Source organism: Haematobia irritans, chromosome 3 (assembly GCF_050003625.1).
Source record: "Haematobia irritans isolate KBUSLIRL chromosome 3, ASM5000362v1, whole genome shotgun sequence".
Taxonomy (NCBI): Eukaryota; Metazoa; Arthropoda; class Insecta; order Diptera; family Muscidae; genus Haematobia; species Haematobia irritans.
In genome coordinates this window covers 50,984,741-51,003,735 of record NC_134399.1, presented here as the reverse complement: position 1 = coordinate 51,003,735, position 18,995 = coordinate 50,984,741, and the positions used below count along the sequence as shown (strand labels likewise).

The window sequence follows — 18,995 nt, the reverse complement described above, 5'->3', positions numbered from 1 at the left end:
GACATACATAAATATATGAAATATGTGATATACATACATATCTATGATTAATAATAATGGAAAGTTTTGCTTCGTACATAACTGAGAAATACTTGTGGTACCACGTGAAGTAAAGAGAATCCATGTTGTACTTTTTCTCAAGTACTTACATTTTTATTGTTCCTTTTTTTCGGAACACATATTGTTTCGGATAAGTACTTGGTGGTATTTGACAAGCAAGTGTTCTCTTCACTTCACTACTTGCGCTCTGAGAGAAAGACAGTGTATGTACTATATTCGACAGCGAATTGCATACATGTAGTGAAAAGTTATTCGATGCAGACCTCTATATTATACCCTAAACCACCATTACAGAATTAGTAATCAGAAGCATTTGTGGGGTAACATATAGGTCTGGGAGATAAACCGCAGTTGCATATTTAAGAAAATTAAGGGGTACGTGTCTATGGGTGCTTTGTGTCAATCTGACTATAGCTCATAGTCAATGTTGCCTGGGAAAATGTTCGGTTTACCCTACAAGACAAAAAAAGTTCCCTACTTTCCTATACATTCCCAAAAAATTTTCCCTATTATATTTTTCATTAAATTTAAAATAATTTACAAAACAAAAATGGTTCTAAGTACTTTATTATCTTAAAACATGAATATGCAACGTATATAACTTAGAATATAAATTTGTATTACCACCACGGTTGTCACAGTTAGTAGAATTCTACCCAAATTAGTAATCTTTTTTGTTAAATCTTTATTTCTGTGGGAAAAAATTCCACAGAAATAAAATTTAGAGAAAATTTTTTATAGAAATAAAATTTTGAAAAAAATTTCTATAGAAATACAATTTTGACAACATGTTCTATAGAAATAAAATGTTGACAAAATTTTCTACAGGAATAAACTTTACCACACATTGTTAAAGATCAAGCCTCGCCGGCTTCTAATTTCCTCCTCTAGAGCCACCAAAATGTAAAAATTATTACAAATTGTGTTGAGTGAAAATGTCCTACATTGTGGCCCTACGTCCCTACAAGACGCTAAATATTAGAAAAACCGTACATATAGGGAATTTCCCCTACTTCTAGCAACACTGGCTGTGTGATATTGCACCTACGGAGTTAGTATGCCAATAATATTGAGCCCATTATTAAACAAGTAAGTAAAGTCTATAGTCGGGCGGGGCCGACTATATTATACCCTTCACCCCTATGTAGGCCAAAATTTGTGTTACATCTCAACTACTTCACATTTGCTGGAAGCTATATAAAGGAGACAATTTTTTTTTCTTCTACAAAATCTTTAGAATTAAAATTTAAATCGGCTAACGCTATCCAGTTAATTGGAGGAAACTTCCTTTGAAAATGGGTCTAAAATGTGTAACAGTCTACCATATTTCCCCAACTCTGGTGTACGTATATATGGGAGCTATATATAATCTGAACCGATTTTGACTAAAGTTAGAATAATAATTCTGCTATCTATGCGAAATTTCACGTAAATGGGAGTATAACTTTGGCCCCCCTGGTCATATGAGTGCAAATAGGACGGAAGATATATATGGGAGCCATATCTAAATCTGAACCGATTTCAACCAAATTTGGCACAATTACCGATACTACTAAACGCACTCCTTGTGCGAAATTTGAAGCAAATCACGGCAAAACCCTGGATTTTGAAGCCATATAAGTTCAAATCGGACGAAAGATATATATGGGAGCTATATCTAAATCTGAACCGATTTTAACAAACTTTGACACACTTAACGATACTATTAAACGTACTCCTTGTGCAAAATTTGAAGCAGACAGACGGACGGACAGACAGACAGACAGACGGCCATCGCTAAATCGACTCAGAATTTAATTCTAAGCCGATCGTTATACTAAAAGATGGGTCTATGACCACTATTTCTTGGCGTTACATACAAATGCACAAACTTATTATACCCTGTACCACAGTAGTGGTGAAGGGTATAAAAAGAGAAAATCGTTAAATTAGTGTGGGTAATAAATTCAAATTTGTAAAAATCGAGCAATATTCTTATGTAAGAGCTAAAAGTACGTATAAGTACGATCGGCTAGTACATCAAAAGGTTACCTTGTGCAAGATTTGAGTAAGATCAGTTAAGAAATGAGGCCTGTCTGGTCAAACATAAGGTTATTAGGGACGATTTTTTCAAAATCGGGTGATACATATATGGGAGCTATATCTACATCTGAACCGATTTCGATGAAATTTTGCACATATAATTAGTACTATAGAGTACTGGATCTAGCCAACTTTTAGTAAGATCGGTTAATAAATAAGGGTTCTATGGCCAAATTTGGGAAAATCGGGCTATACATATATATGGGAGCTATATCTAAATCTGAACCGATTTCGATGATTTTTTGCGCATATAGTTAGTGCTATAGAAGACTACACATAGGTTAGGTTATGTGGCAGCCCGATGTATCAGGCTCACTTAGACTATTCAGTCCATTGTGATACCACAGTGGTGAACTTCTCTCTTATCACTGAGTGCTGCCCGATTCCATGTTAAGCTCAATGACAAGGGACCTCCTTTTTATAGCCGAGTCCGAACGGCGTTCCACATTCCAGTGAAACCACTTAGAGAAGCTTTGAAACCCTCAGAAATGTCACCAGCATTACTGAGGTGGGATAATCCACCGCTGAAAAACTTTTTTGGTGTTCGGTCGTAGCAGGAATCGAACCCACGACCTTGTGTATGCAAGGCGGGCATGCTAACCATTGCACCACGGTGGCTCCAAGACTACACATAGCCAAATTTGAGTGAGATCGGTTGATAAATAAGGGTTTTATGGCCAAATTTAGAAATGTCGGGCGATACATATATATGGGAGCTATAGCTAAATCTGAACCGATTTCGATGATTTTTTGCACATATAGTTAGTGCTATAGAAGATTATATTTAGCCAACTTTGAATAAGATCGGTTGATAAATAAAGGTTTTGTGGCCAAATTTGGGAAAATCGGGCGATACATATATATGAGAGCTATATCTAAATCTGAACCGATAATAATTAATAATAATAATAATAATAATTTCTACTCAAAGTCGAGTCTGAATTTGGAGATTTAAGTTGTCGTTAGCACGTTTTTAAAGCACTGTGATAGCTCATGAAGAAAAAGCTGAAAAAACGAATATATTCAAATTTGACTCTGAATCAATACCAAAATCATTAGTGTACAAAATCTTTGGAACCGAACATAGAAATAACTAAGGAAATAAAGTTTTGAATGTATTATTATTTGTTTTAACATCAAAAAAATGCAATAAAAAAATCGTAGTGATAGGATCAAAACAAATCTGCTATTTATTAATGGAATGGATTTACATTTACGAAAATTGGACAATAGGTTTGTATGGGAAATTTTCGAATAAAAGTTATTCAGTATAAACTTGCAAGACAGAATGTGTTTTATTCTCTTGGGTAATATTAGGAGAAGTGTACACGTTCAGGAATTTATCATTAATTCAGTTAAAACGAAATATATTGATATTTTGATGATTAACCAGCTGATAATTGCAAGTTTACCGGGAAAAAAGTTTTTACTAGGAAATATAAATGAAGGACTTCCAGTAAAAATTTGTGATAGTAATCAAAATGTATCGAGTACGCAAACAGAGCTAATATGACATAGATTTTCTTACAGTCTCACAGAAATGGAAATAAAATGAATACAATTAAAATAATATTTTAAGTGAAATAAAGCCTTTAAGTTTGTTAAATTTATTTATTTTTTTTATTTATTTTATTTATTTATTTAGTTCATTCCTAATACAGCAAGACTAATATCTTATTACGTAGTACTAGGATAATGTGCGTTATGTGCATTAATAGTTAGTACCTTTAATTTGTCTTTGTCTTTGTCTAGAATTGTCTTTCCGATATTTGACTCCTGTGAAATTGTTGGGTGACATTTCTGCCTCTCCTTGATCTAGAGAAGGTTATCCTTTCATAAAGGTAGATCGGTTCTTTTGTGTATATTATTTTATGGAAAAAGGAGAGAATTCTATATGTTATATAGCATTGGAACGGCATGTTAAATATTTGATTCGCATACACGGAAGTTCTATCGAATCTTCTGATTCCATAAACATATCTGGCTATATTGTTGAAAGTTTTAGTGAGTTTGTCAGCGTCTCTTACATTACAACCAGCAAAAATTTCGCAGCAGTATGTAAGTGTAGGAGTTAAATATGTTTTTGCCAATAGCATTCTGATTTTGAATGGAGTAAAATATTGGGTTAACCACAGGTTTCGCAGTTTGGCATACACACTTGCGCACGCCATGTTTATATGGTCAGTCCAGCTGAGATGTTCATTAAATACAACTCCGAAATTTTTTGCCTTGGGTACAATTTCAATCAAAAATGTGACTTTTGATACAAAAAACTTTAGCTTTTTTTCTAGCTATTTTTTAACATTTTTGGCTAGTTTTTTGGGCAAATCTAGCGGTTTTTGGTGAAACAATTCTGGCAACGCTGGTCTTGGGGTAAATCCTGCAAAGACAGAACTAGTCATGTACTGCAAAGATCCCACTGTTAAGCCCATATCCTTAGGGGGTATTGGAATTCCCTTTGGTGAGTGTGCAAAATACCTCGGCGTTATTTTGGACAGGAAGCTGAACTTTAGCCTTAATATTGAAGAAAGGGCGAGAAAAGCCACGGTAGCTTTGTACTCGTGCAAAAAGGCAATAGGAAAAAAGTGGGGCCTAAAACCAAAAATTGTGCATTGGCTATACACGGCAGTGGTTAGACCAATACTGCTATATGGTGTTGTAGTCTGGTGGCCGGCACTTCACCAGCCGACAAATTTAGACAAAGTTCAGCGTATGGCGTGCTTGTGTATCTCAGGTGCATTCAGCAAGACAGGAACAAATTCCCTTAATGTCATGCTGCATCTATTGCCTTTAGACATTTTGGCCAAACAGTCAGCTGCAACAACTACTGTGCGGTTGCGGGAGCTATGGCTGTGGTCGGAAAAAGTTACGGTCACAGTTCAGTCCTCAAAATAATGCCAGATGTGCCTAGCGCAGTGGATTATACTTTGGCGACACCACTTTTCGACAAAAAGTTTGAAACTCTAATTCCCAACAGTGAGGCGTGGTGCACTCAGGCCCCGGGGAATAAACGATATATCGATTTCTACACTAATGGCTCCAAATTGGATGGACAAGTGGGTTTCGGAGTATACTCTAAAGATCTGGAACTTCGAATAGCGAAGAGATTACCTAATCACTGTAGTGTTTTTCAGGCTGAAATATTAGCAATAAGAGAGGTGGCGAATTGGCTGAGAAGTAATGTTCCAAAAAATGTTGGCATTAATATATACTCAGACAGTCAACCTGCAATCAAATCCTTTGACTCTGTCTTCCTTAACTCGAAAGCGGCCATCGACTGCCGCAAATCTCTCAATGAGATGGCTGAGCAGCACAATATTCACCTAATATGGGTGCCTGGCCATAGGAACATACCGGGGAACTGCGAAACGAATGAGTTGGCGAGGCTAGGGACTACCTTACATATTCCAGAGGAACTAGAATCTGTTGGTATGCCCCTGGCTACCTGCAAGCTCATACTGCGTGAGAAGGCTGTTATGATGGCAAATGTTCGATGGGAGAATTGCAAGGGTTGTAACGACACCAAGCAAATATGGCCCAATTAAACTTAAACCGCACACTAGATATGCTAGTGTTCTCGAGACGTCAGATATCACTCCTATATCGCCTGATAGGCGATTTTGCAAAAACTATTGGCGCGAAATATGATTATTGTATGAGCTGTCATGATGGGGAGTAAAAGGAATCAATTAAACACCTCTTGTGTGAGTGTCCCGCATTTTGTGTAAGGCGTAAGTTAATTTTAGGGGCATATAGCTTTAGATTACTAGCGGACCTAGAAAACGTTAACTTAAGCAGTCTGCTAATGTTTTTCGAACAATATGGTTGGTTCAACAGAAGGAAATAATCGAGAAGGTTCAGCGGTTAAAACTAGAAGTGCCCATATGTAATAGGTACTTTTAGTTAATGTGGTATCACAATGGATTGAATAGTCTAAGTGAGCCTAAATCTTAATCGGGCCGCCACTTTAACCTAACCTATATTCTATTCATGAATTTTGTTACCTTTGTTCAGTCCCGGTTGGAAAATGTCGTGAGTCACGTGAATTGTCGTGGATCGTGCTTGAGCGTGACTCTTTAAAAGTAGTTCGTGCGTAAGTACTGGTTCTCATTTCGTGAATGTGCATTAGTGTGAGTGGCTACACCACGTATCGTCCGTGAGCGTGCGTGAATAAACATTTTGCTTCGTGACTGTGAGTGAAATTTTACTCACACACCCACCTCTATAAGACACTATTTCCGCCAAATGTAAGAAAAGCTTATTGGAACAAGTGTAGGTTTTTTCAATATGATGATACCGGAAAGACCCGATACAATTATGAACACTGTGCAGAATATCGAACGCGTGGTGGAGCAGTTCCCAATATTTTAGCAAAATAACAATGTTCGGAATATATTTGATTTTCGAGTTAACGTAAACAACAATTGCTAATCATTATTTTAATACAAAAAGATATCAGCTCTATTTTTCATGATTGTTTCTTTGTGTTCTTTTTCCTCTATTTGCAGTCTCGTACATCTCTTGTATCCAGTTCTGATGGTGGCATTTTGGCTGAGGGTGAAACATCGAGTGAAACCTCCCGTGTTACTGATGATTCGCCGCCCTGTGATTTGGGTCTAGTGGAGCGTTTGCTGTTGACACATCCAGTGTGGTTTTTGCCTGGCATACAGCGTTCAGGAGCCGTACATTTTCTGCAAGGGAAAGAAGAAGGGGTAAGTAGGTTACCCTACTAATATTCGAAGGGTTTTTATTTTCATAAACATACTGTTTAAACCTAACTGCGCGAAATAAATTAACAGAAAACTGAAATAAACTAAGGATTTTTTCAAAAGATTTTTTTTAGTATCGAAAAGAAAAACATAAAAACTGCATAGAGTACATCAAAGTATATTTACATGCAATGATGGGAATTTTTTCCATTTCAACTTTATTTTAGTTCATGGAGAAAGTTTCTTTACTCTAATAATTTTTTCCTACGTTAGGTTAGGTTAAAGTGGCGGCCCGATTAAGATTCAGGCTCACCAACCAACCAGATTGTTCAAAAAACATTAGCAGACTGCTTAAGTTAACGTTTTCCAGGTCAGCCAGTAATCTAAAGCTATGTGCCCATAAAATTTGCTTACGCCTTACACAAACTGCAGGACACTCACACAAGAGGTGTTTAATTGATTCCTTTTCCACCGCATCATGACAGCTCATGCAATAGTCATTATACTTTGTGCCAATAGTTTTTGCAAAATCGCCTATCTGGCAGCGACCCGTTATAGCAGATATCAGGAGTGATATCTGACGTCTCGGATTAAGTTTAAATGGGGCCATATTTGCTTGGTGTCGTTACAACCCTTGCAATTCTCCCATCGAACATTTGCCATCATAAAGCCTTCTCACGCAGTATGAGCTTGCAGGTAGCCAGGGGCATACCAATAGATTCTAGTTCCTCTGGAATATGTAAGGTAGTCCCTAGCCTCGCCAACTCATCCGCTTCGCAGTTCCCCGGTATGTTCCTATAGCCAGGCACCCATATTAGGTGAATATTGTGCTGCTCAGCCATCTCATTGAGAGATTTGCAGCAGTCGATGGCCGTTTTCGAGTTAAGGAAGACAGAGTCAAAGGATTTTATTGCAGGTTGACTGAGTATATATTAATGCCAACATTTTTCTGGAACATTATTTCTCAGCCAATTCGCCACCTCTCTTATTGCTAATATTTCAGCCTGAAAAACACTACAGTGATTAGGTAATCTCTTCGCTATTCGAAGTTCCAGATCTTTAGAATATACTCCGAAACCCACTTGTCCATCCAATTTGGAGCCATTAGTGTAGAAATCTATATATCGTTTATTCCCCGGGGCCTGAGTGCACCACGCCTCACTGTTGGGAATTAGAGTTTCAAAATTTTTGTCGAAAAGTGGTGTCGCCAAAGTATAATCCACTGCGTTAGGCACATCTGGCATTATTGGGAGGACCGAACTGTGACCATAACTTTTTTCCGACCACAGCGATAGCTCCCGCAACAGCACAGCAGTTGTTGCAGCTGACTGTTTGGCCAAAATGTCTAAAGGCAATAGATGCAGCATGACATTAAGGCAATTTGTTCCTGTCTTGCTGAATGCACCTGAGATACACAAGCACGCCATACGCTGAACTTTGTCTAAATTTTTCGGCTGGTGAAGTGCCGGCCACCAGACTACAACACCATATAGCATTATAGGTCTAACCACTGCCGTGTATAGCCAATGCACAATTTTTGGTTTTAGGCCCCACTTTTTTCCTATTGCCTTTTTGCACGAGTACAAAGCTACCGTGGCTTTTCTCGACCTTTCTTCAATATTAAGCTTAAAGTTCAGCTTCCTGTCCAAAATGACGCCGAGGTATTTTGCACACTCACCAAAGGGAATTCCAATACCCCCTAAGGATATAGGCTTAACAGTGGGATCTTTGCAGTACATGACTAGTTCTGTCTTTGCAGGACTTACCCCAAGACCATTATCTTTCGCCCATTTCTCAGTCATCCGGAGGGCTCTCTGTATAATATCTCTCATTGTGGATGAGAATTTTCCCCTGACTGCGTATGCCACCACTTTTATCCTTTCTTTTTCTCAGGAAACCAGAACATGGTTCGCCCGTCTGATTTCCAGAAATATATGTGTCCAATAGTACCTCCAGCGTCTCCTCACTGGACGTTGTCCAATTGCCCTCCGATCTTTTAATGAAACCTGGAGCGGAGTTAGTGGATGCTAGTACCTTCCGTAGTCTGGAAGCCTCGGACGTATTTTCAATACTGCTGCAGTAATCATTCCAAGAGTTATGCTGAGCCTTTCTCAGTTCTCGCTTGTATTCTTTCAGATTCTTCTTGTAAACGTCCCAATAATCAGGAGCTCTGGTGGACTTTGCTTTGTTAAAGAGCTTCCTGCTGGATTTCCTCATATTATTTAACTCCGTAGACCACCATGGTGGTCGATTTTTTCCCCTTGGCTTCCCTCTAGCGCATGCAGCTTTTAGTGAGATGTTGAATCCTCTCCACTGCGTGTTCGATATCTTGCACAGTGCTCATTTTTGTCTCTGGTATTTCCGGTATCATCATATTGAACGATTCCCTACACCTATTCCAATCAGCTTTCCTAATATTTGGCGGAAATAGGGTCTTGGTGGTATGAACATCTAATTTGAAACTGATGTAGCGATGATCTGAGAAGCTTTGTTCACTTAAAACCTGCCAATCAGATATCATTTCATTCAGTTTTTGCGAGGCCAATGTGACGTCCAAAACCTCTTATTGCAAACTACCAAATTAGTACACAAAATAAAATCTAGGAGTGACTCTCCCATTGTATTACTGTCACCACTTTCCCATATACTATGATGTGCATTTGCATCGCATCCCATAATGAGTTTTGTCTTTGTTTTCAATGACTCCTCAACTAAGGTGTTAACGGCACATGGAGGCATCTCCCTATCATGTCCCATGTAGGCCGAAGATAGCCAATGTTTGCATTTGGCTAATTCTAAACTGGCAACAATAGTGTCAGTACTGCACATTGAAGGAAGCAGAAACAAGTTGAGCTCGTTTTTAGCAATTATACATGCTCTATTTACATCATTACCAGTATACTGCAATAGTTTAAACCCCGGAGTACTTAATTCACATATTTTGTTTCTATAAACATATGGTTCTTGAATAAGAACTATATCTATGTCCCCTTTCATGAGGAAAACTTTTAAGGCAGCACATGCAGACTTACAATGGTGAAGAAAGGCCTCTACAGGGATCTCGGTGACTCTCGCAATAACCATAGGTTCAACTTTGGTGAGTTTTGAGGCTGTAGAAACCTCCTCTCGCATACGGTGTCTATCCATGTCTGCATCTTTGGAATCGCCCTCGACTTCGCAAGAGGATCCGCTTATTTCTGAGTCAGACAGAGGCTTGTCCATTTCCTAATCCTTCAGCTGATCGTTTTTATATACCTTCACTTGGATATAATGAAAGCCATAACATACACGGCCCTGGGACTTTGCTAGATGTGGCAAAGACTGAGTGTTCAATATAAACACTGCATGCCGTCATGTTCCATCCACTTCATCTAAATGGCCAAGATTCCAATCAGCTGTTGGAAGATCTGAATGACATAGTTTCCGTCTATTTAAAATAGATTCAGGGTCAGGAGGGTTTGCAGGTATCCACGCATGTGCTTTTGGTCTAGCCGGTATGTCTTTCTTCTCGGCTAACTGTAGTGCAGCTCCTTCCCAAACTTCACCAATTGTATCAAAGCAGCTTTAAAACATGGACCTCTGGCCCTCAAATGCGACTAGCTTAATTCGTCCTTGATACCAACCAACCTCTTGGTGTCCAGGATCTGGGCCGGGATACTTTTCCAGCATCTGTGAGTAGACGCCAGACAAAGCATTCTCAACTTCCCCCCATTTTTGCTTTGGAATCATACCGTCCAATGCTCCTTTATTAATGATAGCCATCACAAGGCTGTCTTTAGCAACTGAGGCAAACGATCTTTGATCCCTTTTGGCATTTTAAAGAATCGCTTTGTTTAGTCGACAACGTGCTTGGGTCAACTGATCCTAAAGCATTTCTGCGTTCCTTGAATCTCTTTCGTGAGGGATTAGCTCCTTTTGATGTCGTTACCTTAGAAAAGGTTCGACTTGTCAAAGTGTCGCCACCTGTCGACCCGTCTACAGGTCGATACCCGTCCTCTGGGCCCTGAAGTTAGCAACCCAGTGGATGAATTTGAATTTCACCGCAGGGTTGCTTAATATCCCACCTCACTTGAAATTCGTAGTAGGTACTTATTACGATGAGTTAGTCCGCTATTAAAAAAGCACATCCGTTCCGTTCGACGGTTGAATGACGAATCTTCATTCCTACGTTAGTTGAATGAACTAAAAACCAGGGAAAAAATTTTACACAAATGAAGCATAAAGATTTACTAAATTCGTACTTCTCACAAAATAGTTCATTATTTCTTGAACTTCGTATGGCAATTTTCAACTTCAATTTTTTCCTCCAAATTACAAAATTTTGTTTAACAATCCAGCAAAAAAATTGGAAGTTCTTCCAAAGGCACAAAGTTAAAATCACTTCCACAAGACGCAATCCCAATGATGTTCTTTATTTTGAGTTCTTTTAATTCAATTTTTATAACTTGGTTTTTTCATACTTTTAATGGGTAATTTAAACTTGTTTATTTCAAATAGGTTAAAAACAGAGTAAGAATACATAAAATGGTACAAATCATTTAAATTTTGCTGAAAAAAAAGCTAAATCCATTCTGAAAAAATTGTGAATGGTGTTAGCAAATGAACTCTAACAACTATGCAAAAATTGGTCCACATCGGTGCATTATTATATATAGCCCCCATATAAACCGATCACCAGATTTGACCTCCGGAGCCTCGTGGACGACCAAAATTCATCTGATTCAGTTGATATTTGGTACGTGGTGTTAATATATGGCCTCAAACACCCATGCAAAAATTGGTCGAAATCGGTCCATAATTATATATAGCCCCCATATAAACCGATCCCCAGATTTGACCTCCGGAGCCCCTTGGAAGAGCAAAATTCATCCGATTCGGTTGAAATTTGGTACGTGATGTTATGGTATCCAACAGCCATGCAGAAATTGGTTCATATCAGTCCATAATTATATATAGCCCCCATATAAACCGATCCCCAGATTTGACCTCCAGTGCCTTTTGGAGAAGCAAAATTAATCCGATCTGGGTGAAATTTGATACGTGGTGGTAGTAAAGGGTGATTCTTTTGAGGTTAGGATTTTCATGCATTAGTATTTGACAGATCACGTGGGATTTCAGACATGGTGTCAAAGAGAAAGATGCTCAGTATGCTTTGACATTTCATCATGAATAGACTTACTAACGAGCAACGCTTGCAAATCATTGAATTTTATTACCAAAATCAGTGTTCGGTTCGAAATGTGTTTCGCGCTTTACGTCCGATTTATGGTCTACATAATCGACCAAGTGAGCAAACAATTAATGCGATTGTGACCAAGTTTCGCACTCAGTTTACTTTATTGGACATTAAACCAACCACACGAATGCGTACAGTGCGTACAGAAGAGAATATTGCGTCTGTTTCTGAGAGTGTTGCTGAAGACCGTGAAATGTCGATTCGTCGCCGTTCGCAGCAATTGGGTTTGTGTTATTCGACCACATGGAAGATTTTACGCAAAGATCTTGGTGTAAAACCGTATAAAATACAGCTCGTGCAAGAACTGAAGCCGAACGATCTGCCACAACGTCGAATTTTCAGTGAATGGGCCCTAGAAAAGTTGGCAGAAAATCCGCTTTTTTATCGACAAATTTTGTTCAGCGATGAGGCTCATTTCTGGTTGAATGGCTACGTAAATAAGCAAAATTGCCGCATTTGGAGTGAAGAGCAACCAGAAGCCGTTCAAGAACTGCCCATGCATCCCGAAAAATGCACTGTTTGGTGTGGTTTGTACGCTGGTGGAATCATTGGACCGTATTTTTTCAAAGATGCTGTTGGACGCATCGTTACGGTGAATGGCGATCGCTATCGTTCGATGCTAACAAACTTTTTGTTGCCAAAAATGGAAGAACTGAACTTGGTTGACATGTGGTTTCAACAAGATGGCGCTACATGCCACACAGCTCGCGATTCTATGGCCATTTTGAGGGAAAACTTCGGAGAACAATTCATCTCAAGAAATGGACCGGTAAGTTGGCCACCAAGATCATGCGATTTGACGCCTTTAGACTATTTTTTGTGGGGCTACGTCAAGTCTAAAGTCTACAGAAATAAGCCAGCAACTATTCCAGCTTTGGAAGACAACATTTCCGAAGAAATTCGGGCTATTCCGGCCGAAATGCTCGAAAAAGTTGCCCAAAATTGGACTTTCCGAATGGACCACCTAAGACGCAGCCGCGGTCAACATTTAAATGAAATTATCTTCAAAAAGTAAATGTCATGGACCAATCTAACGTTTCAAATAAAGAACCGATGAGATTTTGCAAATTTTATGCGTTTTTTTAAAAAAAAAAGTTATCAAGCTCTTAACAAATCACCCTTTATATGATATTTAACAACCGTGCCAAAAGTGGTCCATATCAGTTCATAATCATATATAGCCCCCATATAAACCGATCCCGAGATTTGGTTTTGAAGCTTTTTGGAGGAGCAAATTTCATCCGAGTCAGTTGAAATTTGGTACATTGCGCTAGTATATGGCCGTTAGCAACCATGCCTAACTAAGTCCATATCGGTCTATAGTTATATATAGCCCTCAGATAAATCGATCCCCAATCACACAAAAATTGGTCCATATCAAGTTCATAATTGTATAGAGCCCCCATATAAGCGACCCCCATATTTCAATTCTGGCTCTCTACGTACCGTGCAAAAGTCCATATCGATTTGTCTAATATATACCACGTATGGACTATCTAACAATTTAGAAAACGATGTTAAAAAGTTGTAAGATACCACAACCCAAATAATTCGATTGTGGATGACAGTCTTTCGTAGAAGTTTCTACGTAATCCATGGTGGAGGGTACATAAAATTCTGCCTGGCCGAACTTACGGCCGTATATACTTGTTTTACATACATGTTCTCCGTCCCAGGGCATTAACCTATGTAAAAGTTCAGTCTAGAGATTTCGTGGAAGTCTAACAAAACAGATTTATATAAAGGTATATGGGAACATAAACCTTTATATATAGCACTCAACAAATTTGAAGGAAATGTAGATCTACAAAGTGGTGCAGTGTATATAATAGTCGGCCCCGTCCGATTTTAGACTTTCCTTACTTGGTTTTAAATAAAATATCTTCACGCTGAGCACATTTTTCTTCTTTCACTTGATGATAATTGTTTTTTGATCAGCTGATATGAAAACGAAACGTAAATTTTTGTCTTCTGAATCTTACGACTCGTTTACATTGTGTTAACGTTGGGTAATTGTTTGTATGGGCTGTATAACCAAAACAAACAGCTGACACGCTACGGTACGCTTACGAATCGGTTCTGGATACACAATCATATTTTACGATGTTTGCTCTTCCAGGAGTACTTGATTCAAACAAATATGGTAGAATAAGGTATCATGGCTTATATGTATTGCAGCCAACTTCAGGTTGCTATACTTTCTAAACTGCTCATTTGACAGTTGTCAGATTTATTGCAGTGACAGTTGATTTTATAAGCTTACAAAAGTATTTTGATCTATTGCATTCGGAAATAAAGATCGTGATTGTGCTGGAAAACTACTAGTCGCTTTCGTTAGAGTTCCCCACACTGACTTGGTTTTAAATAAAATATCTTCACGCTGAGCACATTTTTCTTCTTTCACTTGATGATAATTGTTTTTTGATCAGCTGATATGAAAACGAAACGTAAATTTTTGTCTTCTGAATCTTACGACTCGTTTACATTGTGTTAACGTTGGGTAATTGTTTGTATGGGCTGTATAACCAAAACAAACAGCTGACACGCTACGGTACGCTTACGAATCGGTTCTGGATACACAATCATATTTTACGATGTTTGCTCTTCCAGGAGTACTTGATTCAAACAAATATGGTAGAATAAGGTATCATGGCTTATATGTATTGCAGCCAACTTCAGGTTGCTATACTTTCTAAACTGCTCATTTGACAGTTGTCAGATTTATTGCAGTGACAGTTGATTTTATAAGCTTACAAAAGTATTTTGATCTATTGCATTCGGAAATAAAGATCGTGATTGTGCTGGAAAACTACTAGTCGCTTTCGTTAGAGTTCCCCACACTGAAAAAAAGTGCACCGTCTATTTCACTAAAGCAAATTTAATTTTACTTTAGTTCCTGGATTTATTAGGTTTGGAGAAAGTTTCCGTTACTCTAATAATTTTTCGTACGTTAGATTTACTAAATTTCTATTTCTCACAAAATAGTTCATTATTTCTTTAGATTTGTACATTTTACTACAAATGCGCCTATCTTGAACAACGTATGGCACTAAAGACATTCTTGCAATTTTCAACTCCAATTTTTTCCTTCAAACTACAAAATTTTCTTCAACAAGTGAAAAAAATTAATTATGTCTAATAAATTTTCTTGAATTTGTCGAAAAATATTACCTTCCCAGCAAAAAAAAATCGGAAGTTCTTCCAAAGGCACAACTGTAAAAGCACTTCCAGAAGATGCAATGATGTACTTTATTTTAACTACCCAGGAAGTTATTTTAATTCAATTTTTTATAACTTGGTTTTTTTTGATACTTTTGATGGGTAATTTTAACTTTGTTTGTTTCAAATAGGTTAAAAACAGAGTAAGAATTCATAAAATGATAACTAAAAATCATTTGTCGAAAAAAAATGCTAAATCCAATCTGAAGTAATTGTGAATTTTTAAAAATATTTGAGGTCAAACGTTTCCGACAAGCGTTAGAATCCATTAAAAATTATAAAAAATTCTACAAATTATTTATTTGACGAAATATCACAGAATTTTTTAATTTACATCCAAAACATTGAATTCGGATCACACCTAAAGTGATGCAAATTCAGTGCACCGGCTGTTGAAATGGAGGACTTCCGTCCTATGACAAGCCCACGTTAAATTCATCGCTTCTGCGTCAATTTTGCACCTCTCCCGGATCCAAAAAGAACATTTTCATTGCATTTTTTTGCTGGGAAGTGAAAAAAAAAAAATAATTATGTCAAATAAATTTTCTTGATTTTGTCAAAAAATATTTACTTGTTTTTGTGATATCTGTGTGATGTCAGCTTTTGTAATGCTGTTTAGTTAAAATTTTCTAAACATAATCTTTCAATCTTTAGCACTATACGAAGTTTAAGAGAGGGACTGATTTGAGAGACCTTTGAACTCAATTTCGGCCAACTTCTCCCATTTTAGGAAACTATTTTTATTTTTATTTTTTAGTAAAATCGTGTACGTTTTTTCACATTTTTAGTTCACATCGTTACGCAACATTTAACTAAAATCAACTAATTTCCAGTTGGTATTAGCGCCCCCTTTTTTGAGTGTGAAGTTACCAAAAAGGGACCAGAAATTAGAACGATCATAAATTTTGCAAAGATTGATATCTTAATAACAATTTTTAGATACCTGTTAGTATTAACCATAGACATATCGAAAAGGAAACTAATTTAATTGGGCCTATTTTTATGTAGACCATCTATCATTTTCACCTCAATCATGTTCGTTCAGTGAACAAAATGATATTGAAAATAACATGATCACCATTTGACAAATGTTTAATTTTTATTAGTCGTTGTTCTTCAGTTTTAAGAAAACAACTGTTTTCAACAAATGCAATTATTTTGAACCCCTTTCACAAATATCTGAACGTTCCTCGATATAGTTTCACACATACGCAGAAAAGAAACATGATTGTCACAATCATATTCGAAGAGCAAAATAATATGATAAAAGCTTTTTTTGCGGCGACCATGTAACATTTTCACCTGTAACCATGTTAGCTCAGTGAACATAGTTCTAAGAAAAATATAATTGTCCTCATCTAAAATGTTATTATATTGATAAAAAGAATTTTGTTTGAATTAAAAGACAATGGCCATGATCTAAAATGTTATGGTATTCGTCTCAGTTGAAAGAACATGTTCACAACCTAAAATGTTATGAAAACACTTTTTTCGTCTTAACTTTTTTTATTTGTATATTTATAATGTCATGCAAGCATACATCACATATTTTGGTTCAATTTCAACAATAAGAAATCCATATTTGCGTCGTACCCATCATATGTACAAACGTAGACATCATCTAACGGCAAATAAAAATAAAGGATACAATATAGAAAAATGCAGAACAAAAAAAACATTTTTAGGTACACTTCCCTTCTTCTGTTCACATAAAACCACCTGCAAGCCACTTATGAATAAATAAATTAAAACAAAACACAGTAATTCCGTATTCTCCGTCCATTTTTGCAACCAACAACACTCGACTGATGCGCAAAATGAAAATCGTGTGTACATGCTCAAAGTTTTTATAAAATCCTTTTCGTTGCAAAAAAGTTAAAAAATTAAATGCTCACGAAAAAAATGTTCATGGTCTTTATGTAATGGTTCAAGACATATCTATTCGTAACCTATAAAAATACTTTTTCCCCCGCAAAAAAAGTCAAAGAATTTAATGGTCAGGTACATGATTTTCCCGACCATGTAATTGTCTCAAATTTTACCATTTAAATAATAGAACATGTTTGCGGCATTTGAGAAGCATTTAAATGCTTATTGTCAGCATCAGAGAACGGCTGCGATCTACCGCAACCGAGCAGTGTATTTAGTAAACACCAACATTTGCAATCTTAAAACACCAATTGGTAAAAAAAAATTCAACCACCAATATCCAATGCAACCGACGACTGTCGGTGTTTGTTAGTATGAGTGTTGATCTCTCGAAAACACCATAGTAAAGCAATCACACAAATTGGTTACCCATATCTCAGCAGTTTGGTATTCTCTTATTTGGTACTCTCTCAATTCTCTTGAGCTAATGCCAACTGCTAGTAACTGTTGTTGTTGAGTGCAATCACACTTAAGTGCCAACCTCGTTTTTTGTTTACCGAGCGTTGTTACGATGTCGATTGGTTTAAGATTGCAAGACACTGCATACGAACATTGTTATATACTAGTGGTGTTTTTATTCTCGCGTTTGTATCAATGTAAAAGATCGCATGGTAATTGGTGCCTTACTCACTGCCACCGACATTTTGTGGGTAAGATTGCGATACGAAAAAAAGCCACCGGTTGCAGTTCTCTGGTCAGCATACATTTTTCTCGGCTAGAAGATTCTTTTCACAAAGACAAAATACACGTTTTTTGCGACAATTACATGCTCAGATACGTATAAAATGGATGCGGCAAGCATGTCCCAACATTTTTTTGTGCGTGTAGAGTGTGGCACGTTGTTTGGATTCGCTCATAAGAAGCAAGTTCCATTCCCTTGAGTTAATACCGTATTCGTCTGTCACTGATAAGATAGTGTTTTATGCCCTCTACACCTCTGGTATTTTACATCCTCTCCTCCTTAGTTTTACGAAACATTCTTATTATCTATTCTTTGCAATTCTTCATTAAAGCAGCGCAATTTTCATCGATTTTAGTAAATTTCATCTAAATCGTTTTACGAATATACGAAATATTCTGCATTAACTATTCTTCGTAAAAAGTTCGTACTTTTAACGAAATTTTCTTCACATTTCATGATTTTTGTGAAGAAGTTTGAACTAATTTATTTAACGAAACATTCGTAAAAAGAGGAAATTTGTAAAATTTCTGTTGAGAGATAAAATTGTCTCTAATAATGCCATTCAGTGCTACTTCTCATTGCTTATACTTTTCATTCATACTATTTTTGGGAATCGTGCGAAATTTTTCTTTTGATTTAGTTAATATTGAACTTATGTGTACGGCCAGTGAACTTTATACCCACGTTTTGTTCATAAAATGATTGAGGCATATTTAAAAAGGAAAATTTCATTTGGCTTAGGCTTGCCAGATGGCCGGATTGCTCCGGAATTTCGTCTCCAGGAAGTGTCCCGAATCTTTCACACAATTTGCCAAAACTCCCGGAATTTTAATTACTCAAGGCATATGTTTTATTTTTTTCTATTTCCTAGAAAAGAAAACGATTTGAAATTAAATCGCTTTCAAAACTATTTTGGGATTTTCATACTTTTTATACCAATGGATAATAAGTTCGTCATTCCATTTGTAACTCATCGAAATATAGATTTCCGACTCAATAAAGTATATATATTCTTAATCAGGGAGAAATTCTAAGACGATGTAATAATTTCCGTCTGTCTGTTGTAATAACGCTACAG

At 37.0% G+C, this 18,995-nt stretch overlaps 1 protein-coding gene across 9 annotated transcripts in view; it reads left to right on the top strand.

Annotated features, from left to right (window-relative positions):
- spri (Src homology 2 domain-containing protein sprint) overlaps positions 1 to 18,995 on the top strand; it is a 996,502-nt gene that overhangs the window by 829,707 nt on the left and 147,800 nt on the right. For all 9 annotated transcript variants that reach the window (XM_075299532.1, XM_075299534.1, XM_075299533.1 and 6 more), the window contains one exon: positions 6,651 to 6,854. In XM_075299532.1, coding sequence (XP_075155647.1) covers positions 6,651 to 6,854 — 204 coding nt within the window. The remainder of the gene's footprint in view (positions 1 to 6,650; positions 6,855 to 18,995) is intronic.